This window comes from Cotesia glomerata, linkage group LG9, assembly GCF_020080835.1.
Source record: "Cotesia glomerata isolate CgM1 linkage group LG9, MPM_Cglom_v2.3, whole genome shotgun sequence".
In the NCBI taxonomy this organism is placed as follows: Eukaryota; Metazoa; Arthropoda; class Insecta; order Hymenoptera; family Braconidae; genus Cotesia; species Cotesia glomerata.
Window position 1 is genome coordinate 244,504 of NC_058166.1, and position 25,803 is coordinate 270,306.

General features: G+C 27.7%; 3 protein-coding genes across 5 annotated transcripts; 1 reads left to right on the plus strand and 2 right to left on the minus strand.

Annotated features, from left to right (window-relative positions):
* Nucleotides 1–5,322: 5,322 nt before the first annotated feature.
* On the plus strand, nt 5,323–11,478 carry LOC123271355 (uridine-cytidine kinase-like). Of its 3 annotated transcripts, XM_044737662.1 has the most exons (5): nt 5,323–5,475; nt 5,544–5,894; nt 6,724–6,869; nt 8,777–8,923; nt 9,053–9,400. In XM_044737662.1, the coding sequence occupies exons 2-5, from the start codon at nt 5,548–5,550 to the stop codon at nt 9,196–9,198; spliced, it is 786 nt and encodes a 261-aa protein (XP_044593597.1). In that variant the 5' UTR covers nt 5,323–5,475; nt 5,544–5,547; the 3' UTR covers nt 9,199–9,400. The 3 variants fall into 3 exon arrangements, with proteins under 3 accessions (XP_044593597.1, XP_044593596.1, XP_044593595.1); XM_044737661.1 differs by lacking the exon at nt 9,053–9,400 and adding an exon at nt 11,237–11,478 and having other exon boundaries at nt 5,350–5,894; XM_044737660.1 differs by having other exon boundaries at nt 5,351–5,894.
* Nucleotides 11,421–14,442, minus strand: LOC123271363 (ubiquitin-like protein 5). The gene is made up of 2 exons (XM_044737669.1): nt 14,354–14,442; nt 11,421–11,724 (listed from the first exon to the last, which is right to left on the minus strand). Exon 2 carries the CDS (start codon nt 11,716–11,718, stop codon nt 11,497–11,499), a length of 222 nt encoding a protein of 73 aa, XP_044593604.1. The 5' UTR covers nt 11,719–11,724; nt 14,354–14,442; the 3' UTR covers nt 11,421–11,496.
* Nucleotides 14,443–17,305: 2,863 nt separating this feature from the next.
* LOC123271364 (zinc finger protein 704-like) lies at nt 17,306–19,660 on the minus strand. Its single transcript, XM_044737670.1, has 4 exons — nt 19,520–19,660; nt 19,245–19,345; nt 18,890–19,175; nt 17,306–17,677 (listed from the first exon to the last, which is right to left on the minus strand). The coding sequence occupies exons 2-4, from the start codon at nt 19,331–19,333 to the stop codon at nt 17,447–17,449; spliced, it is 606 nt and encodes a 201-aa protein (XP_044593605.1). The 5' UTR covers nt 19,334–19,345; nt 19,520–19,660; the 3' UTR covers nt 17,306–17,446.
* Between the last annotated feature and the right edge of the window lie 6,143 nt (nt 19,661–25,803).

The window sequence follows — 25,803 nt, forward strand, 5'->3', positions numbered from 1 at the left end:
TACATCTGAAAATTTTTATAATTTTCTTTATTAAAAAAATCAAAATAAAAAATTTCACATGTCGAAGATTTAAAAAATTATACGTGCAATTTTTTAAAAGTATTTTTTTACTTGCAATTTAATTGTTGAAAAAAATGAAAAAATTGTTGAACGGCGGCTAATTTCAGTATGATATCTTTTTACCAAGTTTATATTTAATTATAACTTTCGTTAATTAACGAATATTAAAAATAATTTAAAAAAAACTTCATCAACTAACATCAATTTTTATACTGTAAATATCGGAAACTTTGGTTTGAGTGACAACTGAGCAGGTTATGGTTGAATGTTTATTTGAATCTTCTGTTTCTACACCATTCAAAACGTGTCCTGACTTGAATAATTTTTTTCCTTTTATGTCATTTTGACCCCTAATATGGGTATTTTTGACTGACAAGAACCCGAATTTAATTATTTTTTTCATTATTTATTTCAACTAATACTATTTATTACACTGTTTACATCACTATGCTTTAAATTTTTAACACCAGGGCGCTCCACTTTCAGCAGTAGTGCTGCCTCTACAGTTCTTTCTCAATCCCTATTGGAAGATTACCATGCATTCTCGAATTATTTGGTCTGTGGCATGTCACTTTTTACATAGAAAAAAAGTCAGGATCGAAATTTTTGAGCTTGCTATAGTTTGTGCTGATAAAATTTAATAATTTCAAGTAGATTAATTATTATAATTGAATGTAATTTATTAATATCAGTAAAATAAAGCATGAATTACTGTTATAATATGAAATTTAGGAACAAGAAGTACCGTAGAATTAAATAAAATTTTGCAACCTCAAAATACCGTTCTGCTTACAGTAAACACACTCGGTAGTCTGGCGCTCGGTTTACAACGGATTTGAACGGAACTTGGCGCCAGATTCTACCGAATCTGTGGATAAAAATTTACTATTGGTACCAACTTAAATCTCGCGTTGGCTGCATTTTTTATAGCAAACTATCCCCTTGAAGCTACAGTTTATGTAAAAATAATTGCAGCGCACCCTGGCGAGTGTAGATGCAAGCTATGAAATGTATTTTTTTACCTGTAGTTTCCCATCTATTGGAAGATTACCATGCATTCTCGAATTATTTGATCTATGGCATGTCACTTTTTACATAGAAAAAAAGTCAGAATCGAAATTTTTGAGCTTGCTATAGTTTGTGCTGATAAAATTTAAGAATTTCAAGTAAATTAATGGTTATAATTGAATATAATTAATTGATATCAGTAAAATAAAGCATGAATTACTGTTATAATATGAAATTTAGGAACAAGAAGTACCGTAGAATTAAATAAAATTTTGCAACCTCAAAATACCGTTCTGCTTACAGTAAACACAGTCGGTAGTCTGGCGCTCGGTTTACAACGGATTTGAACGGAACTTGGCGCCAGATTCTACCGAATCTGTGGATTTTTATAGGTTTAAGAGAAAATTTTACACCGACATTTCACACTTACACGGCGGTGTAAAAGTCCCTGGGTCCAACTTTACACCGAAATTTTTTACAGTGTAAGTATGAAATTAGCGGGAAGTTGCACGAATGGCCTTTAGGGTCTACCGCTTTTCTAATTTTTTTTAATAATATTTATTTTAAAAAAGGTAAATAAATAATTTTGTGATTCTATCGACTTTTCAAAATCTGTAATGATAATTGCTAGTATAATTATATAAGAAAAATATTTAAAAATTCGCTTTAAAAAATGTGACCAATCTTAACCGAATTATTAAGAAATTTTAAATTTGCTTCGAGTTTCAGTTTGGTTGAAAAAGAAAATTTTTTTTTTTACTAAAAAGATTTTCCCTGAAATGAAAATTGAACATTTGTGTGATCTAGAGGTCTTAAAGATTAGAAATAAAATACTCATAATAAAAATTAATGATTAAATTGATTAAATAAATAGCAAAATCAATTAAAATGCCACTAAAGGGGTCTTTTATTTTTATTTTTATTTATTTTTTCATATTTAAATGCCAAGGCTAAGAGCCGAATGACAAATGTTATGAATACAGTATTAGAAATGGTACACGTAAGTAACATATCGAAACAATTTACATCTTTGTATAGTAGTGAGAAACATAGCGTAAGTAACATATTGAAACAATTTACATCTTTGTATAATAGTGAGAAACATAGCGTATAAATAATTAAAATTTAAAATATAGTGAAAAGAGAAAGAGAAATGACAGAAAAGAGAATTTTATCAAAAATTTATAAAATTTAAAGAATTTAAAGATCCTGAAATATTGTTATATATTAGCTATTTGTGTAAAGACATTAAGTTTGCATATAATTTTAATTTCAAAATTTTAAAAATCAGTTTTCAGATCAGATTTATTAGCACGTTGAACTTTCCAATTCTAGATGTTGAAAAAACTCAAAAGCCTTAATTTTGAAAATCTCGAGACTCAGTGCATTTATGATGTCGATTGGTAGGTCTCGCCATAGACGAATAGCAGTTACAGTGAAGGAGTGCTCAAATGAGTTTCTTGAGAAAATTGGAATTTTGAAATTCACATTATTGTACTTTGTAGACAGTCTATCAGATCGTCTGATGTCAGGAGATTCATCTATAAAAAGGTCTCTCAAAAACTTTGGTTCACCAGAATTTATGAGCTTATAGGAGAAACAAGCGAGACTGTAGGACCTTTTGGATTTTATTTTCAGCCAATTTAGAGAGCGTCTGTATGGTGTAATATGCTCATCACGTCTTAAATTAAAAATTAATCTGATTGCATTGTTCATTAGACATTGTAATTTATAGTCCAATCTCTTTGATGAATCAACCAAGACAAGAGAACAGTGTTCAATAATAGGAATTACAGTAGCAGTGATTAGAAGTTTTCTTGTAGAGGAAGATAGTATGCTTTTCCTGTATTTCAGGTTCTTTAGTCTTTTACCTTAAGGTATTACCCTTGCGACTTCCGTCGTCAAAAGTTTATGCTAGAGTGTACGGTACTCATACCGGATAGTCATTATTGACAAGCCTAAAACTTTTTGCTGTTTATGTACTTATTTCAGCCAATCACGAACGAGAAACTGATCGTTTGAAAAATCTGGCAACACTGCGTGAGCATTAAGGGGGTATTCTGGTCTAGAAGCCTAAATTTTAGGCATTTTTCAAACTAACATAAAAAAAAAATTAAGAACATTTTTACTATCGGTTTTTTTATATGATGTTTATTAACGTTTCAAGAATATAAAAAAAAATTGAAAAAAAAAAAAAAATGATAAATTGGACAAATTACAGGTCGGTGAAGTGGGGGCTACAAAAAAAACGGTGCACCCTGGTTGAAAAATCCATTTAAGGACATATTTTTAAGGGTCTAAACTTTGAAAATATGCAAAAAAAAAAAAATCGATTTTTTCAAATTTTTAGACCAGAATACCCCCTTAAGATATTTTATAGTGGTTATACTGTAGTGTTTTGGACTAGCTGTAGACTAACCTCTGTTTTGATACATGCGTTTATTTATTTATTTACATACATTTATTTGAAAATATAGTAACAATGTCTGAAAAATCGACTTATAAAAGACGATTCATGAAAAAAAGTCCTTGAAAAACGACAGAAATCTCTAGCACATATGGAAATAACTATACAAATAACAAATAGAAAAAAAATAATTGACAATATTGTTTTGTTTTTTCAGAAAAATAAGTAATTAAATTTTTGTGTTTATATGTATTAACTGATTTTAAATTTAAGTATTTTTTATTATTTCATCTGACTATTATTTTTATAACTTATGAAAGATTAATATATATTATTATATTAAAATTGTTAACTTTTTGAATTTTTAATAAACTAGAATTTGAATTTGCGCGCGCAAGCGCGCGCCTGACTGTAGCATTTGCATATATTTTCATGCTTATGATATATTCGACCAATCACGTTACGAATAGTTTGATGCCACATACATTTCATCTCAATTTTATATTAGGATTTATATTAGGATAATTGACAATATTGTTTTGTTTTTTCAGAAAAATAAGTAATTAAATTTTTGTGTTTATATGTATTAACTGATTTTAAATTTAAGTATTTTTTATTATTTCATCTGACTATTATTTTTATAACTTATGAAAGATTAATATATATTATTATATTAAAATTGTTAACTTTTTGAATTTTTAATAAACTAGAATTTGAATTTGCGCGCGCAAGCGCGTGCCTGACTATAGCATTTGCATATATTTTCATGCTTATGATATATTCGACCAATCACGTTACGAATAGTTTGATGCCACATACATTTCATCTCAATTTTATATTAGGATATAAAAAAAAATTAAAATTAATTCAGCCGACATTTAAAAATTTTTAGAATTTTTTTTTATTGAAAAAATTATTACAAAAAAAAAAAAAAAATTTCACTTGAAAAAAACTTCAAAAACTGTAAATGCAATATAAAAAAAAAAATTTTTTTCTTATTTAATTATTAAAAAAAAAATCAAAAAATTAAAAATGTCGACTAACTTTAGTATCATAAAAAAATACTTATTTTCATAAAATAATCATAGTTTTTTTTTTTAAAATAAATAAAATTAATAACTATAATATTACACCTAACGTAAATTAAACTTTTCAAATTTGTCAGCGCATGCGCGTCTCATACTTCTTTCGCGGCTCACAAAACTTGCGCTGTTGCCACAGCTTTATTAACGTATCCCCTCCTCGGCTAAAGTCTGGTAAATTTTTAATTACTTATTACTAAATATCTCTGAAACTGTGTGGTAATTATCAATTAATTTTTTTTTTTTAAATTGTTAAGTTGTTAGTTAACGTTACTCTAGTTTTTTAAAAAGATCCTAAGAAAAGTTTCTAAGATATAAAAATGTTTGTAGGTAAATTTTTCGATATCCCGTATACTGTAATGTATAAGAGCGTTCAAAACTCAAACTTTGAAATTAAATATCTCGGAAACTAGATGGTCAAAAATTCTCAAATTGCGCCAATCGACGCAGAATTATATGAACATTAATCTGCCAAAATTAAAAAAAAATCCTAAGAAAACGACTTTGGCGAGGGTACTACCTTAAAAATGTCAAAAATAAATTTTAAAAATTTTTATCAAAGCAACACGTGTTTAAATATTGTGAATCGATTTATATTTTGAAACCTAAAGCGCATGCGCACGCGCATACTCTCGCGCATGCGCTTGCGCACGCGCATACTCTCGCGCACGCGCTTGCGCACGCGCATACTCTCGCGCACGCGCTTGCGCACGCGCATACTCTCGCGCATGCGCTTGCGCACGCGCATACTCTCGCGCACGCGCATGCGCTTGCGCATGCGCATTTTTATATCCAGTCAAGTGCTGCCAGGGAGTTTAAGTAACTAACCTAAGACAAAAGACGCAAATCGAGGTTATATATCAAGCGGACAGTTATCAAAGACAGTGAAAGTATTTTATATTTAAAACTACTGGCAAGGTTAGTAAAAACACTGACCTGAAAGCAATGGCGGACGTTCCGATAATCGACCTGGGTGGCATTTCCAGGAAAATGTCCTACGGGTTCAACAACCCGTTCAACGGCGTCGAGGGCAAGACGCCCTTCCTCATCGGCGTCTCTGGAGGAACTGCCAGTGGAAAGTCCACCGTCTGCAAGAGGATCATGGAGAAGCTCGGCCAGGTCGACATGGACCACACCGAGCGGCAGGTCGTTTGTATTTCCCAGGACTGCTTCTACCGCGACTTGACACCTGCGGAGAAACTCAGGGCTGAGAAAGGACAGTTTAATTTTGACCATCCTGATGCTTTTGATAATGATCTTATTTTGTCGACGCTTCAGGATATTCTTGCTGGGGTTAAGTGCGAAGTTGCTACTTATGATTATCGGACCAATAGTTTGTGAGTGTTTTCTTTTTATATTTTTAAAATGTCTTTTTATTTTTATGAAAATTTAGTTAGTTGACATTTTAGAATTTTTTTTATTAAAATTTTGATAATTATTTTTATTATAATTTTGATAAATTTTTTTTATTAAAAAAATGTGTAAAATTTTTTTTTATTAAAATTTTGATAAATTTTTTTATTAAAATTTTTATAAATTTTTTTATTAAAAAAATTTTTTAAATTATTTTTATTAAAATTTTGATTAATTTTTTTATTAAAAAAATTTGTAAAATTTTTTTTTATTAAAATTTTGATAAATTTTTTTATTAAAAAAATGTGTAAAATTGTTTTTTATTAAAATTTTGATAATTTTTTTTATTAAAATTTTGATTAATTTTTTTATTAAAAAAATTTGTAAAATTATTTTTATTAAAATTTTGATAAATTTTTTATTAAAATTTTGATTAATTTTTTTATTAAAATTTTGATTAATTTTTATTGAAATTTTGGTTAATTTTTTTATTAAAAAAATTTGTAAAATTTTTTTTTATTAAAATTTTGATAATTTTTTTTATTAAAAAAATTTGTAAAATTTTTTTTTATTAAAATTTTGATAATTTTTTTTATTAAAATTTTGATAAATTTTTTTATTAAAAAAATTTGTAAAATTATTTTTATTAAAATTTTTATACTTTTTTTTTCATTAAAAAAATTTTTACATTTGTAAAAAACTATAAGCAATTTTTTGAAAGTATTTTTTAGTTCTTATTTAAAAAAAATTAAAAACGTTGACTAACTTTAATATTATTTAATTTTTTAATTGTTTTTTTTTTTTTTATTGTAGGCTAAGGGATCAAACAACGACTATTTATCCAGCTGATGTAGTCCTCTTTGAAGGGATCCTAGTGTTTTATTTTCCTAAGATCAGAGATCTGTTTCATATGAAACTCTTTGTTGATACTGATTCTGATACAAGGTTGGCAAGGCGAGGTAAATATTATTAATTATTATTTATAAATATACATTAAATACAGCTCTTATAGTTATTTTTTAACTAGCAACCTTGCAGTCACGTAGTGACTGCCGTGACTTGTGAACTATGAATAAAATAAATAAATTTTGCTTTATTAAATAATGAATTTTGTTAAATTGCACTGTATTTTCTTACACATTAACCTTTTTAAAGATATAAGCTCATCCTGATGTTACACTCATCAAGAGCTTTTATTTAAGTACCCACATGCATTTTTGATATATTTTTCATATATACATATATATGATATATATAAATATATAAAATATATGAAAAATTGATGTGGGTACTCAAATGAAAACTCTTAATAAGTGTAAAATGAGGATGAGCTTATATCCTTCAAAATATCAATAATAAAGAAATTACCTTGTATCTTGTGAACTATTAATTTTTTTTAAAGATATAAGCTCATCTCGATGTTACACTCATCAAGACCTTTCATTTGAGTACCCACGTCAATTTTTCATATATTTTATATATTTATATATATTATATATATGTATATATCAAAAATATATCAAAAATGCGTGTGGGTACTCAAATGAAAGCTCTTGATGATTGCAACATCAAGATGAGCTTATATCATTAAAAATGTCAATAGTTCACAAGATACAAGCAAGGTCATATCTTCATTATTAACATTTTTAAAGATGTGAGCTCATCCTGATGTTAAACTCATCAAAAGCTTTCATTTGAGTACCTACACGCATTTTTGATATATACATATATATAATATATATAAATATATAAAATATATGAAAAATTGACGTGGGTACTCAAATGAAAGGTCTTGATGAGTGTAACATCGATATGAGCTTATATTTTTAAAAATATTAATAGTTCACAAGATACAAGGTAATTTCTTAATTATTGTCACTTTGAAGGATATAAGCTCATCCTCATGTTACACTTATTAAGAGATTTCATTGAAGTACCCACATGCATTTTTGATATATTTTTCATATATTCATATATATGATATATATAAATATATAAAATATATGAAAAATTGATGTGGGTACGTAAATGAAAGGTCTTGATAAATGTACCATCAGGATGAGCTTATATTTTTAAAAATGTCAATAAGTCACAAGATACAAGGTAATTTCTTAATTATTGAAATTTTTAAGGATATAAGCTCATTCCGATATTATACTCATTAAGATCTTTTATTTGAATACCCACATGCATTTTTGATATATTTTTGATATATACATATATATAATATATATAAATATATAAAATATATGAAAAATTGACGTGGGTACTCAAATGAAAGGTCTTGATGAGTGTAACATCGAGATGAGCTTATATCTTTAAAAATAATAATAGTTCACAAGATACAAGGTAATTTCTTAATTATTGTCATTTTGAAGGATATGAGCTCATCCTCATGTTACACTTATTAAGAGCTTTCATTGGAGTACCCACATGCATTTTTGATATATTTTTCATATATTCATATAATGATATATATAAATATATAAAATATATGAAAAATTGATGTGGGTACTCAAATGAAAGGTCTTGATAAGTGTAACATCAGGATGAGCTTATATCTTTAAAAATATCAATAGTTCACAAGATACAAGGTAATTTCTTAATTATTGAGATTTTTAAGGATATAAGCTCATTCTCATGTTACACTCATCAAGAGCTTTCATTTGAGTACCCACATGCATTTTTCATATATTTTATATATTTATATATATATATGTCAATATGAAAAATATATCAAAAATGCATGTGGGTACTCAAATGAAAGCTCTTGATGAGTATAACATCAGGATGAGCTTATATCATTAAAAACTTCAATAGTTAAGAAAGTACAGTGCAATTCAACAAAAGTTATTAATAATTTTAGTACCAAGGGACATTAACGAAAGAGGCCGAGATCTGGATTACGTGTTGAACCAATACATGAATTTCGTCAAGCCAGCTTTCGAGGAGTTCTGCTTACCGACTAAAAAATTCGCAGATGTGATAATCCCTCGTGGCGCCGATAACACAGGTAATTAATTATTACCATATTTTAAATTAATTATTTAATTATTAATCATTAGCATAAGTATGGGTGCTGTCCGGTGGATTGAATAGCGTTTGAAGAATCAAATAAAATTGTATAATAAAATTGTTGCAGTGGCGATAGACCTTATCGTGCACCACATCTGGGACATTTTGCATTCGAAAAAAATGAATGGAGCTGAAATGCCACCAGTGCCCGGGCAGCATCCATACCTTCACCGTAGGCGCATTTCTACATCATCAGACACTCTCAGCAGATGATTCATTCCGATTCAATTGTTTATTTTATTTTTGTTGGTTTTTTTTTATCGATTTTCCTCTGGTGGCATGTCATTTCATCGCACACTCGATCATTAGTTTAATATAATTAACACTTGTATTTTTTAATCTTTATATTATTATATAAATTTATCAATTAGTGGAATGTACGTTTGATGTACAGTAATAAAACGTATGAGCAAGAGATTCCTGTTGAATTTCCCTTCCTCATTAATTGATAGATTATCTGTATTATTGAGAGAGTAAGAAAAATTTTGTCTCCAGAATACATAATTAAGAAATAACCTTGTAGCTTGAGAACTATTGACATTTCTAAAGATATAAGCTCATCTTGATGTTACACTCATCAAGACCTTTCATTTGAGTACCCACATCAATTTTTTATATATGTCATATATTTATATATATGACATATATGTATATATGAAAAATATATCAAAAATGCATGTGGGTATTCAAATGAAAGCTCTTGATGAGTGTAACATCAAGATAAGCTTATATCTTTAAAAATGTCAATAATTACGAAATTGCCTTTTTTCTTGTGAAATATTGACATTTCTAAAGATATAAGCTCATCTTGATGTTACATTCATCGAGACCTTTCATTTGAGTACCCACATCAATTTTTTATATATTTATATATATTATATATATGTATATATGAAAAATATATAAGAAATGCGTGTGGGTACTCAAATAAAAGCTCTTGGTGAGTGTAACATCAGGATGAGCTTATATCTTTAAAAATGTCAATAATTAAGAAATTACGTTGTATCTTTTGAAATATTGGCATTTTTAAAGATATAAGCTCATCCTGATTTCACATTCATTAAGACCTTTCATTTGAGTACCCACATCAATTTTTCATATATTTTATATATTTATATATATGTATATATAAAAAATATATCAAAAATGCATGTGGGTACTCAAATGAAAGCTCTTGATGAGTGTAACATCAGGATGAGCTTATATCTTTAAAAATGTCAATAATTAAGAAATTACGTTGTATCTTTTGAAATATTGGCATTTTTAAAGATATAAGCTCATCCTGATGTTACACTCATTAAGACCTTTCATTTGAGTACCCACATCAATTTTTCATATATTTTATATATTTATATATATGTATATATGAAAAATATATCAAAAATGCATGTGGGTACTCGAATGAAAGCTCTTGACGAGTGTAACATCAGGATGAGCTTATATCTTTAAAAATGTCCATATTTAAGAAATTACCTTTTTTTGTGGAATATTGACATTTTTAAAGATATTAGCTCATTCTGACATTATACTCATCAAGACCTTTCATTTGAGTACCCTCATCAGTTTTTCATATATTTTTTATATTTATATACATGACATATATGTATATATGAAAAATATATCAAAAATGCATGTGGGTACTCAAATGAAAGCTCTTGATGAGTGTAACATCAGGATGAGCTTATATTTTCAAAAATGTCAAGAATAAAGAAATTATCGTGTATCTTGTCAACAAATGATTTTTTTGAAGATATAAGCTCATCCTGATGTTACACTCATCAAGACCTTTCATTTGAGTACCTACATCAATTTTTCATATATTTATATATATTACATATATGTATATATCAAAAATATATAAAAAATGCATGTGGGTATTCAAATGAAAGCTCTTGATGAGTGTAACATCAAGATGAGCTTACATTTTAAAAAATGTTAATATTTAAGAAAATACAGTGCAATTTAACAAAAGTCATCAATTAAAAAACCAAAATTTTATTTATTTTTATCAGCTGGAATTTTTGGAATGGTTTATCACTGAGTGTTACTTTAGCAGAATCTTTAGTTGTCGATATTTATGTCACCTAGAAAAATGTATACATTTATATACTTAATTACATTAAGTATCTTTATTTTTAAAACAATTATAAAAAATTGTAGAGTAAAATATATTGTAAGAAGCTGCAAAGTCAATATTCAAATTTTATTGAAAATTTACAAGAATAAAATTAATAAAATAAATTTATTCCAGTGGCGATAGATCTGATAGTCCAGCACATCCGTGACCTGTTGATAGAACGAGCCTCCAGTGGAAGATTTGTCGTAGAACCAGAGAGCCCTGTGGCGAGCCACTCCGAGGGACTTTTGAAACGTCCTCACTGATATTAAATACTCTTATCGCCTCAAGAACTAAATATTGAATCAAAATACTTATATTTTAACTTAAAGATTAATATATTTTATGTCCGTTAATAAATTTATGTTTTGAAAATATTTTTATTATTATTATTATTATTGATAATAAAGCTCCAGGTTCATCCCGTCATGAATCTCGTAGTCCTGGAGCTTTATATGGTCCTTGTAGATAGTGTACCATTTTTTTAAAACTATCTTCTCCCAGTTGGTGCCAGTTTGCGCGGAGATCAATTTTTTCAGGTCCCCAATTGTGTCATCTGGGTTACACTTTACTCGTACTTTTTTTCCGAGACGGTCGTTGCATGTGATCTCCAACATTTTTATCTGGAATTAATATTAATGTTAATAATAATCTATATTATTAAGAGGATAGAATTTTGCGGCCAGTAATAGATACATAATTAAGAAATGAGCTTGTATCTCGTGAACTATTGACATTTTTAAAGATATAAGCTCATCCTGATGTTACACTCATCAAGACCTTTCTTTTGAGTACCCACATGCATTTTTGATATATTTTTCATATATACATATATATATAATATACATAAATAAATGAAATATATGAAAAATTGATGTGGGTACTCAAATGAAAGGTCTTGATGAGTGTAACATCAGGATGAGCTTATATCTTTAAAAATGTCAATAGTTCACAAGATACAAAGTCATTTTTTAATTATTTACATTTTAAAGATATAAGCTCATCCTGATGTTACGCTTATCAAGAGCTTTCATTCAGTACCCACATCAATTTTTCATATATTTTATATATATTATATATATGTATATATGAAAAATATATCAAAATGCATGTGGGTACTCAAATAAAAGGTCTCGATGAGTGTAACATCGGAATGAGCTTATATCTTTAAAAATGTCAATAGTTCACAAGATACAAGGTCATTTCTTAATTATTGACATTTTTAAAGATATAAGCTCATCCTGATGTTACACTCATCAAGACCTTTCATTTGAGTACCCACATCAATTTTTCATATATTTCATATATTTATGTATATTATATATAAAAAATATATAAAAAATGTATGTGGGTACTCAAAAGAAAGCTCTTGATGAGTGTAACATCAGGATGAGGTTATACCCTCGCGGTTTTTGAAATACCGTAAATTTTCGGTGTTAATGCGTTTACCATAAATTAACCGTTATAATTCTGAAATAATACAGTATTTCTGTGGTTATTTTGGCCAGCTTTTTTACTATAGTTATACAGCATTTCTACCGTAATTTTGCTGCAAAGTTCAGAAATAATACGATAAAATTACCGTAAAACTCTTGAACTTTTACCGTAAAAAATCTATCTATTAACTATAATATTACTATAATTTTACAATAATAAAATGGTATTTCTACGGTAAAAATACCAAAGATATACTGCAATTTTGCCGCGTTTGTACTGATATAATTAAAGATATAATGCTTTCTACCGTAAGATGGACGGTTGTGTTTATTACTCGGTGAGTCTTATTAGGTGACTGAGTAAATAGATACGGATAGTGTCTCTGATAGCTCAACTGGTAGAGCCTTCGGCGCGTAAGTAGATGATCCGGGTTCGAATCCCGGTCTGGTTTAAAAAAAATGATCATAATAATAAAATCAGAGAAATTAATTTATCAACCTCTTAAAAATTATTCATGATAATTTATATTATAAAAAAAAATTTTAAGCTATTGAAAAATAGTAGTAAAGCAGCAGATTTTTGGTATTTTGCCGGTAATAGAAAGGAGGGATCTTCTTTCCCGGTTTTTTGCTGCAATAGTGCCGCAGATATACAGTAAATATGCGATACATTTACGGTTTAAATGCTGTTAATATACCGTAATTTTTTTGTTGTATTGCCGTAAATATTCTGAATTTATTTCGTAGTTTTTTCGTAATTATTCGACAAAAAAACTGGCTAAAGTAACTGAAGTATTACGGTAAAAATACAGCATTTATATCGTATAAATACCGAATCTTTACGGTATTTCCAAAACCGTGAGGGTATTTATAAAAATGTCAATATTTAAGAAAGTACAGTGCAATTTAACAAAATTCATTATTTAATAAAGCAAAATCTTATTTATTCACAGTTCACAAGTCACGGCAGTCACATAGTGACTGCACGGTTGCTAGTATTTTATAATAAATAAACAATAATTGTTTCAATAACAATATTGTTAATAAATATGTGCACTGGTTAACATACCTTAAGGTATAAATCATGATTAATCATAATTTTGGGGTCATCATAGTAATAATAATTAAAATTAAGTCTAATTTTTTATAATTCTACTGTCATTAATTAATTATACTTACAGCTCAATAACTAGGTTTGTTGTTAGACTATAAATTATTAATTTAGTTTAGTCAGATAAAAAATAAATTTATTTTTTTTGTAGAATTTTTTAAAATAAATTAACAATTATTTTAATAACAATATTGTTAATAAATTCCGATATAGTGTAAAGGAGCATACCTTGTAATATAAAAATTTTTTTAGTAAAAAATTTCGCCGATATCTAATTTTTACTCTTAATTTTAATCACACTGAATTATTAATTATTCTTAATAATATTTTTAATAAATTCAAATTAAGAAAATATTTAGACAATCTTAATGAGTTTATAATAACAAATTAACACTTGTTTCTATATCAACCAGACTGGTCACTTTAAATTTTATTTATTTTTATTAAAGTTACCTTTAATTTATTTAATATTAGCAAAAAAAAACTCCTAAAATTGTTAATTGTAATTTTTTAGCTAATTAAATAAATAAATATTATTATTATTATATTAAAAAAGTTTTGGTTAAAAAACTTTATGTAAGATTACTTTATTTTATAAATAAATTCGGGTAAATAATCAATAATTTTTATTAAAACAATTATTATAACTAATTTCCTTAATTAATGTCATTATAATTACTATTTTTAATTTTTTTTATTACTTACCTCAATATGTTTTGCACTTGTGATTTCTTTGATGCTGTTTTTTGAGGTTAGGTTAGTTGTAATTTTTTTTTGCGCATGCGTGGTAAAATTTGATATTGCGCATGTCAAAAATTAATTTTAAAAAATTAAAAAATATTAATTTTAATTATAATAATTATTAAAATAAAAATTAATATTTAGTTTATATTATTTTTGAATTATGGCGCGCATGCGCAAAAAAAAGCGCGCCAAAAAAAGGCGGGAATTTAAAAGCGGGAAATTGAAAAAATAAAACATTAATTCTTAATTATAATAATTAATTAAATTAATAATTATTATTAAGATAAAAATTAATGTTTTATTTTTATTTTTGGATTTTACCGCGCACGCGCCAAAAAAAAGCGCGCCAATAAAAAAGGCGGGAATTTAAAAGCGGGAAATTTAAAAAAGGTAAATAAATAACAAAGAAATAATAAATGGTACGTAGACATTATTATTGCTTTAAAATATAATATATATATTTATATATATGTATATATGTATTTGTAATTTGAATAATGTGGTACTTTATTAAATTAATAATTATGTTTAACGTTGATTATTGGTTTAATTTTAAATATATAGATAAAATTTGTTTTAATATTAATATTTAATTATTGTTTACAGTAACAATCTCATTAGTGAATTATTTTTAAAAATTAGTGGGGGTAAAATAATATTTTTTTAAATGTCAATGGTAAATATATATTAATAATAACAATAATATAAATTAAAATAATAAATTTCGGATCTCACGAATTAAAAGTTAATGAGATCTATTCAATAAAAATAAATACTAATACACTAGCGCCGCCACATTGTTAACAATAACGACCGCATATTGTTAACAATAATTATTTAAACAATCGGCTTGAGTGTGAAGAAAATTTCTAAAAAAATCGGAAGAAATGATTTAAATAAAATCAAATTCAACTAATGTCAATAATAATAACAATTATTGCTAGTACCGCTACTTATACATTTAAAATTCAATTATCTAGGGTTATTATCATTGTCTATTATTATTATTTGTTAATGTATATATTAAACTAATTACTGTATATATTATATTTATTATATATTATTAATGTTGTACGAAGATAATTGTTGCTATTATTAGTATTATTATTATTAAAAAGAGATATGAGATCGCTAGACATGATTTAGCATTATTACGCACAGATACTCGCATTTTATTTTAATAATTCAACTAATTTCATTTTAATTGCTTTCGAGTTGGTTTATTTTCTTAATATCAAATGCGTTATTCATTTTTTTCTACCACTGGTTTTAATACTATTTTTTTATTGGACGGTATTTTTAATTATAGTATTCGCCAATGAGTTTTTTAATCACAATATGGCCGACATGCGCCAATAGTTTACAAACAATCCGTTATTTTAACAAAGTTAGTTTTTTTTTTCTTAGGGTTTGATTTTTTTATCTTTTTTTGCTTCATAGAGTCAAAGAATAAAATTGTTCCATGTTTCTAATCAATTTTCATCACAAATTATTAAAAAATTCTAACATAACCTCTCCAGGAACAAAGTAATTTTTTACCCTTTTAAAATTAATTTTTTTTATTTTTTTCTTTTGTTTCAGAGTCAATAAATAACATTATTCTATATTTATACTAAATTTTAATAAAAAATTTATAATATCTATTAAAAAATTCTAATATAACCTCTCCAAAAACAAAGTAATTTTTTACCAATATAAAATTTATTAAAAAAAATTTTTTCTTTTATTTTAGAGTCAAATAATAAAATTATTTTATATTTTTACTAAATTTTAATCAAAAATTAACAAAATTATTGAGAAGTTCTAACATAACCTCTATAGAAACAAAGTTACTTTTGACCTTTTACAAAATAGATTTTTTTATTTTTTTTTAATGATTTAGAGTCAAAAGACAAAATTGTTCAAAAATTTTTTTAGTAAAGTTAAAATAACGAAAAAATTCAAACATAACCTCTCCAGAAACAAAGTAATTCTTTACATTTTTAAAAATTTTTTCTTCTGTTTTAGGGTTAAAAAACAAAATTATTATATATTTCCACTAAATTTTAATAAAAAATTTATAAAATTATTTCAAAATTCAAACATAACCTCTCCAGAAACAAAGTAATTTTTTACCCTTTTAAAATTAATTTTTTTTTAATTTTTCTCCTTTATTAATTTCAAAAAATAAAATTATTTTATATTTATACTAAATTTTAATAAAAATTCTATAAAATTATTTAAAAATTAAAACATAACCTCTTAAAAACAAAGCAATTTTTTAGCCTTTTAAAATTAATTATAAAAATTTTTTTTATTAATTACAGAGTCAAAAAATCCGAATTATTTTATATTTCTAAATTATAATAAAAAAATTCACAAAATGAATAAAAAATTCAAACATAACCTCTCCAGAAACAAAGTGTTTTTTAATCCTTTTAAAATAAATTTTTTAAAATTTTTTCTTCAATTTTAGAGTCAAAACAGGAAATTAATCCATATTTTTGCTAAAATTCATAAAAATCACCGAAATTAACCTCCAAAAAAAAAATCCCAAGAAAATAAACCATAAAGCAAAATTACACTAACGAATATCCGGGTCTGCAATAAATCATGCCTGTATATATTTATATATAATACGATATCTTCGTTGTCGTTAAACGCAACCTAAAAATTCATCTAATATATCTTTAATATTTATATACAATATATATTTTTCAATAATAACTATCGTCGATAAATTTGTACAATTAAAAATGACCTGTACAAACAGATGACAAAGCAACGAATTAAAACCAGCATATTGCGCGTTTGTTTAAATATAAAAAGCGATTGTTTTAACTTCGCGATCACATTGTTTGTTGAAATATATTAATATTTTTTTTTTTTTTTTTTTTTTCTGGCAGTATTAAAACATTGGTGTCTTTATTTATGTTTATATTTCTCGATTTTTAACCCGCCAATAACCTAACCAAGTTTGGTACCATCAAAAAATGCTTCAGCGAAACAAAATAATTAGCTAGATCCTTAATTAATTTACGATCTACGAAGACGCCGGGGCCTGGACAGCCTGTCTCATGCGTTCGCGATGAACCTGTTGCAGGCTTTTTTCCACTTGCACTGAGTGCACCATTGTTCGCGGTTCTCCATCCCGTAGACCTTCCGACATTTCTTGGTATCTCCTCTAGCCCGACGCGGCATCGAGTTCAGCGGAGTTTTTCCTAGAGTAGCCGTCACTGCAGTGACAATGTTCATGTTCTGGTGGTTCAATTGTCTAGCTTGTTTCATCGACTTTATCGGCGTCGCCTGGAAAGAAAGCAAGGTTAGAAACTTACTTGGAACAAAGGGGTGGGGGGAGGGTGTAAAAAAATAATGGTAGGTCAAAATGCGTTCAAAGGGTGTTGGAAGATGTCCTCAGGATAATTCATACCAAATTTGAAGTTGATCGGAAGCTTAGTTTGCTTTTGGTAACCAAAAATGTAAGTGATCCAACACGAAAATTCTTTTTAATTGCTCTGGGGTGGGGGGAGGGTGTAAAAAAATTATAGTAGGTCAAAATGCGTTCAAAGGAGCAAAGGAAGGCTCTTAAGGAGAGTGTATATAAAATTTGAAGTTGATCTGAAGCTTAGTTTGCTTTTGGGAACCAAAGATGTAAATCGTAAATTTAATATTTGGGCTTTTTAATTATTCTGGAGGGGGGAGAGTGTAAAAACATAATGGTTGGTCAAAATGCGTTCAAAGGAGCTTAGAAGGGGTCTTAAGGAGAGTTTATATAAAATTTTAAGTTTATCTGAAGCTTAGTTTAATTTTGGTAACCAAAAATGTAAGTGGTCTCACGTAAATTCAAGATTTGGGCTTTTTAATTGCTCTGGGGTGGGGGAAGGGTGTAAAAAAATTATGGTAGGTCAAAATGCGTTCACAGGAGTATAAAAGGGGTCTTAAGAAAAGTGTATATAAAATTTGAAGTTGATCTGAAGCTTAGTTTAATTTTGGTAGTCAAAAATGTAAGTCGTAAATTTAATATTTGGGCTTTTTAATTGTCTTGGAGGGGGGAGGAGTAAAAAAATAATGGTAGGTTAAAATGCGTTCAAAGGAGCTTAGAAGGGGTCTTAAGGAGAGTTTATATAAAATTTCAAGTTTATCTGAAGCTTAGTTTAATTTTGGTAACCAAAAATGTAAGTGGTCTCACGTAAATTCAAGATTTGGGCTTTTTAATTGCTCTGGGGTGGGGGAAGGGTGTAAAAAAATTATGGTAGGTCAAAATGCGTTCAAAGGAGTATAAGAGGGATCTTAAGAAAAGTGTATATAAAATTTGAAGTTGATCTGAAGCTTAGTTTAATTTTGGTAGTCAAAAATGTAAGTCGTAAATTTAATATTTGGGCTTTTTAATTTTTCTGGAGAGGGGGAAGAGTCTAAAAAAATTATGGTAGGTCAAAATGCGTTCAAAGTATAAAAGCTGCTACTTGTCCGACTTAAACCAAACAAAATTGAAACATTATTTTAAATTTAAAAGCTTACCGGTGAACGAGGACGAATCGGTGAAATTCTAAAATTGAAGAATCGATCCTTGGCAATTTGTCCAGTAGAATTATTAGTAGGAACAACCACCGCAGGTGGTTGTTTAACTTCCAAACGAAGTTGTTTCTGGTACTCTGGATCCTCGTGGGGAGGACGGGCCATGTCGCGGTGGGACATTGTAGGTGGTGAGCTCATGTGATTAACCGCGATTTCCTGGTAATAAAACTCTTCCTCATGATCTGACAAAGCTTCGTCTTCATCGTCGTCATCCTGGACTTTTTTCGGGCTGTAATATTGGGTAATGACAACAAAGTCTGGTTTTCGTCAATACTAGTATCGATTAGCGCATACTTACCCAAGATGTGTCTGGCGGACGTGTTTCTCAATCTGGGGACATGTTGTACGTATTTCGGTGCAACCTGGCCAAGTACACTTGAAAACCATCGAAACTGTGTCCTGAAAACCAAAAAATGCGATATTTTAGGGAAAATTGCATTTTTTCTAATCCGAAAAATACAGAAGCATCTTGAAGCATCTAGCCGTGGGATTGACGATGGTTGGTGGGTATGAGGATAAAAAGGCTGATGCCGGCCGGCGTTTGGGGCCAACGTCCGGAGAATCAAAACAAACCGTGCGCTTGCGTGTATCGTGTACATAAACGACACTGAGTGCGAGAGGGGCTCGGTTGTGCAGTGAGGGTCGGTCGTTGAACCTTCTTTGTGCGCCCAGAACCCCATCAAGCCTCAATATCTGTTCGTACGACTCTAACTCCTATCCGAGTGCTCAACAGCTTGTAGCTTGTTGTAGCTCGTAGCTTCTATATATTCACACACATATATTCATACCACGAATCTACGTCGTTACAAACCAGCTTGCCCCGAAGCACCTTCGCAACCCACCATTACCAATTCCGTAGGTTCTCTTTTCCCCCTTTTCTCCACTCCAGAAAATATACAGGATCTGTATCATTAGAAAGTTAACAGCTGGTAAACTTTTTCTTCCATTTTCCATAAAATCCCTACTTCTTTTTTACTACTACTCTGTTACTATGACGCATTATACTTTTTACTCGGGAATTTAACTGCGCAGTAAGTTGTACTTGGATACCTCAGGCCCCGAGTTAATACCAGCCACGGGTGCAAAGAACTTACAGGTATCCGGCCAACAAAGAGGCCCCTTTGTAAATCTAAGGCTACTTTTTGAGGATTCATCACATTTTCTTGGCATTTAGGAAATACAATGAAGGTATTTGATCCTAAGCTAGATTAGGTTGTTTTCATGGGAGAAAACGGAAAATTATATGCTACCACGCACTTGTTCAAAACAAACATTTACTTTATGATTTGAATTGATTACCTTTATGTAAATTGTATATCTAAGTAGTATTTAAATCAGATGCTTTTAAATTATTTATAATCAGTATTATTAAGAGAATAAAAAAGATTTGACCTTGTATTTTGTGAAATATTGACATTTTTAAAGATATAAGCTCATCTTGATGTTATACTCATCAAGAGCTTTCGTTTGAGTACACACATCAATTTTTCATATATTTTATATATTTATATATTTATATATATGTATATATGAAAAATATATGAAAAATGCATGTGGGTACTCAAATGGAAGCTCTTGATGAGTGTAATATCAGGATGAGCTTATATCTTTAAAAATGTTAATAATTAAGAAATTATCTTGTATCTTGTGAAGTATTGACATTTTTAAAGATATAAACTCGTCTTGATGTTACACTCATCGAGACCATTCATTTGAGTACCCACATCAATTTTTCATATATTTTATATATTTATATATATGTATGTATGAAAAATATATCAAAAATGCATGTGGGTACTCAAATGAAAGGTCTTGATGAGTATAAAATAAGAATGAGCTTATATCTTTAAAAATGTCAATAATTAAAAAATAACCTTGTATCTTGTGAAATATTGACATTTTTATAGATATAAGTTCATCCCGATGTTACACTCATCAAGACCTTTCATTTGAGTACCCACATCAATTTTTCATATATTTCATATATTTATATATATTATATATATGTATGTATGAAAAATATATCAAAAATGCATGTGGGTACTTAAATGAAAGCTCTTAATGATTGTAATCTCGGGATGAGTTTATATTTTTAAAAACATTAATAAAAAAGTACAGTGCAATTCAACATAATTAACAAATGACCTAGTATTTTGCGAAATGTTGCCATTTTTAAAGATATAAGCTCATCTTGATGTTACACTCATCAAGACCTTTCATTTGAGTACCCACATCAATTTTTCATATATTTCATATATTTATATATATGACATATATGTACATATGAAAAATATATCAAAAATGCATGTGGGTACTCAAATGAAAGCTCTTGATGAGTGTAAAATCAGAATGAGCTTATATCTTTAAAATATATGTTGTATATATATGTATATATGAAAAATATATGAAAAATTGATGTGGGTACTCAAATGAAAGGTCTTGTTGAGTGTAACATCAAGGTGAGCTTATATCTTAAAAAAAGTCAATATTTAAGAAAGTACAGTGCAATTTAACAAAATTCACTATTTAATAAAGCAAAATTTTTTTTTAAAAATATTTGTCAATAACTAAAGCGTAGGTTTTAAAGATAAATAGATGAAAGAAAACGAATTCTTTGGGCGACAAACAAAAATTTTAGAAGAAGCGTTGAAAAATATTCGTGAGATTTTATATAGTTTTGTGATTGTGAGGAGGCATAGGGTCAACGACCATCTGAGTCAGCTCTTTGGTTTATGAGTGGAAAAGTCTTATTCCCAACGTTCTTTTGTTGTCCAGCTGTTGTTTCGCGTTTGATGCCGCTATTTCGTAAATCGAGAGAATAGAGAAAGAGAGCGTGGTGAACGGCATCGAGGAGTTGGGCCTCCATTACCTTCATTGCCTTCATTGCGATTCCTAGGCTCTGTTAATGTTTGTTAAATAAAATGGTGGAGAGAAAGTCACCTGCAGCCTACACCTAGCTGCTGTTTTATGTCGAAACTGTACTTGCGTAACGGTGTTTACGTATGATAGCTGTCACTACCGGTACCAGCGTTGCATTTTTTAAACCTGTCCGTTCACCAGAAAGGAATGTGGAATTTTTGTTTGTTTTTATGGACAGACCCAAATTTACTGACCATTTTTGGCTCTAGAGTTGAAAAATCTCAGGTTGTCCAAAAAATGGTCATAATTTCTAAAGTAATTGAAATTTTTAAACCGGATTAATTTTGTCGTAAAAAGGAGAGTTTTTAATACAACTTTTGTTCCAAAAGTTTTTTTTTAGGTCCAATAGTTCCTAAGATATTAATTTTTAATGATTCATAATGATCGAATCTAATTAATATCCAAATTTTGGTGCAAAAATGATTATAACTTCTGAGAATATCAAAATTTTGGAACCAGGTGAATATTTTCTTGAAGAAGATATAAGCTACGATTTTTGTCCTAAACTTTTTTTTTTAGGACCATTAGTTCCTAAGAAATTAATTATTAAAGATTCATAATGATAAAATGATTAATTTCCAAATTTTGGGCAAACTTTAAATGTTCATAACTTTAAAACGAATTAAAATTTTGAAACCGGATAAATTTTGTAGTAAAGAAGAGGCTATAAGCTACAAATTTTGTTGAAATAATTTTTTTTAGAACCAATAGTTCCTAAGAAATTAATTATTAAAGATTCATAATGATAAAATGATTAATTTCCAAATTTTGGGCAATCTTTCAATGTTCATAACTTCAAAACAAATCAAAATTTTGAAACCGGACAGATTTTATATTAAAGAAGAGGTTAAAAGCTACAAATTTTGTTCCAAAATTATTTTTTTAGGACCAATAATTCGTAAGATATTAATTGTTAAAGATTAATAATGATCAAATCTAATTAATATCCAAATTTTGGGACAAAAATGGTCATAACTTCTAAAATAATCAAAATTTTGAAACCGGACAAATTTTGTCTTAAAGAAAGTGCTTTTAGCTATTAATCTTGTTTTAAAAATTTTTTTTAGGACCAATAATTCCTAAGATATGAATTTTTTAAGATTCATCCGCAAAAAACAAAGTTTCTATCAATTCCAAATTTTAGGGCATGCTTTAAATGGTTATAAATTCTAAAATAAACAAAATTTTGGAACCGGACAAATTTTCTGGAAAAAAAGAGGCTATAAGCTACAAATTATGTTCCAAAAGTTTATTTTAGGACCAATAGATCCTAAGATATTAATTATTAAAGATTCATAATGATAAAATATAATTAATATCCTAATTTTGGGCAGCTTTTAAATGGTCATAATTTGGAAAAAAATCAAAATTTTGAATCTGGACAAATTTTGTAGTAAAGAAGAGGCTATAAGTTACAACTTTTGTTGAAATAATTTTTTTTAGGACCAATAGTTCCTAAGAAATTAATTATTAAAGATTCATAATGATCAAATGATTAATTTCCAAATTTTGGGCAAGCTTTAAGTGTTCATAACTTTAAAACAAATAAAAATTTTGAAACCGGACAAGTTTTGTATTAAAGAAAGGATTAAAAGCTACAACTTTTGTTCTAAAAGTTTTTTTTTAGGACCAATAATTCCTAAGAAATTAATTATCAAAGATTCATAATGATCAAATGATTAATTTCCAAATTTTGGGCCAGCTGTAAATGTTCATAACTTTGATAAAAATCAAAATTTTGAAACCGGACAAATTTTGTCTTAAAGAAGAGGTTATAAGCTACAACTTTTGTCCAAAAATTTCTTTCTAAATTCAATAGTTACCGAGATAATAATAGAATTTATGTAATAAAAAGTCCAAAGTAACTAATTTCAAGATAAAAAAACCGTGACAAATTTCAAAGTAATATTCGACCTATTTACCTTCTCCTTTATCTATTTTGGACTCTGTTCCCCTTGATTGAGTTGGAAAGCTCAAAAATATCTTGAAAACAAATACAGACAAGACCTCCCGGCGTTTTGAATCATAAAACAACTCCATAAAGGAGCATGAAACATAGAAGGCAGAGTATGACTGACCTATTTGACAATTAGAATCTGAAAGTGACACAACAAGCAAGATAAAACAATGAAAATGCGTACGGGTTTGCCTTGATGATGATCTAACCTTTTAAACCACTCAAGGCCGACACCGATATGGTGATCTCATAGAAAACACCAACCTGAATATCAAGGACTTGTAATTTAAATCCCAATTATTGTTTGTTTACAATAATCATTATCTTAACTTTCTAATTTTCTGACATTTTCAATTACTAATTCTCTGATTGCTGGACTGTTGATTGAAACACCAAATGTTTATGAAACATAACCTTGCAGCTAACAACCATTTGCGTTATTATTTTATCCAGTGAAGCGCATGCTTTATCTAAGTAACTTTATATGTTAGAAAATGTTTCTATAAATTTTAATCAGTAGATTTTTAAAAGTCGCGAAAATAACGCTAATAATGGTCATAATTTATAAAATAATGAAAATTTTTAAACCGGATTAATTTTGTCTTAAAAAGGGGAATTTTTACTACAACTTTTTCACCAAAAGTTATTTTTTAGGACCAATAGTTCCTAAGATATTAATTATTAAAGATGAATAATGATCAAATGTAATTAATATCTAAATTTTGGTACAGAAATGATTGTAACTTTTAAAATAATCAAAATTTTGGAACCGGACAAAATTTGCCTTAAAGAAGAAGCTATAAGCTACAATTTTTTTCCTAAGATTTTTTTTAGGACTAATTGTTCCTAAGATACTAATTATTAAAGATTAATAATAATTAAATCATTATTAATATCCAAATTTTGGTACAAAAATGAACATAACTTCTTAAATAATAAAAATTTTGAAACCGGATGAATTTTTTCTTTAAAAGAAGATTATTAGCTACAACTTTTGTTCCAAAAGTTTTTTTTTAGGACCAATAGTTCCTAAGATATTAATTATTAAAGATTCATAATGATCAAATCTTATTAATACCCTAATTTTGGTACAAAAATGATCATAACTTCTGAAATAATCAAAATTTTTGAACCGGATGAAATTTGTCTTGAAGAAGAGGCTATAAGCTACAATTTTTGCTCTAAACTTTTTTTTTACAACCAATAGTTTCTAAGATATTAATTATTAAAGATTTACAATGATTAAATCTAATTAATATCAAAATTTTGGTGTAAAAATGGTCATACTTTCTAAAATAATGACAATTTTTAAACCGGACAAAATTTGTCTTAAAGAAGAAGTTATGAGCTACAATTTTTGTCCTGAGATTCATTTTTACGACCAATTGTTCCTAAGATACTAATTATTAAAGATTAATAATTACCAAATAATTAATTTCCAAATTTTGGGCGACTTTTTAATGCTCATAATTTCTAAAATAATCAAAATTTTGGAACCGGACAGGATTTATCTCAAAGAAGAAGTTATGAGCTACAATATTTGTCCCAAGTTTTATTTTTACGACCAATTGTTCCTAAGATATTAATTATTAAAGTTCAATAATGATCAAATAATTAATTTCCAAATTTTGAGCGACTTTTTAATGCTCATAACTTCTTAAATAATCAAAATTTTGGAACCGCGCAAAATTTCTCTTAAAGAATAAGCTAAAAGCTACAATTTTTGTCCTAAGCTTTATTTTTACGACCAATTGTTCCTAAGATATTAATTATTAATGTTCAATAATGATCAAATAATTAATTTCCAAATTTTGGGCGACTTTTTAATGCTCATAACATCTAAAATAATCAAAATTTTCAATCCGGACCTATTTTGTCTTAAAGAAGAAGCTATAAGCTACAATATTTGTCCTAAGCTTTATTTTTACGACCAATTGTTCCTAAGATATTAATTATTAAAGTTCAATAATGATCAGATAAT

What these genes read in the sequence shown, in the direction of transcription:
- LOC123271355 (XM_044737660.1), top strand. Translation starts at nt 5,503, where the DNA reads ATGGCGGACGTTCCGATAATCGACCTGGGTGGCATTTCCAGGAAAATG. An exon ending in GATTATCGGACCAATAGTTT is followed by an intron (nt 5,895 to 6,723) that starts GTGAGTGTTTTC and finishes TTTTTATTGTAG; the next exon opens with GCTAAGGGATCAAACAACGA. An exon ending in TACAAGGTTGGCAAGGCGAG is followed by an intron (nt 6,870 to 8,776) that starts GTAAATATTATT and finishes TAATAATTTTAG; the next exon opens with TACCAAGGGACATTAACGAA.
- LOC123271363 (XM_044737669.1), bottom strand. Translation starts at nt 11,718, where the DNA reads ATGTTGGAGATCACATGCAACGACCGTCTCGGAAAAAAAGTACGAGTA.
- LOC123271364 (XM_044737670.1), bottom strand. Translation starts at nt 19,333, where the DNA reads ATGGTTTTCAAGTGTACTTGGCCAGGTTGCACCGAAATACGTACAACA. An exon ending in GTCCGCCAGACACATCTTGG is followed by an intron (nt 19,176 to 19,244) that starts GTAAGTATGCGC and finishes CCAATATTACAG; the next exon opens with CCCGAAAAAAGTCCAGGATG. An exon ending in CGATTCGTCCTCGTTCACCG is followed by an intron (nt 17,678 to 18,889) that starts GTAAGCTTTTAA and finishes CTTTCTTTCCAG; the next exon opens with GCGACGCCGATAAAGTCGAT.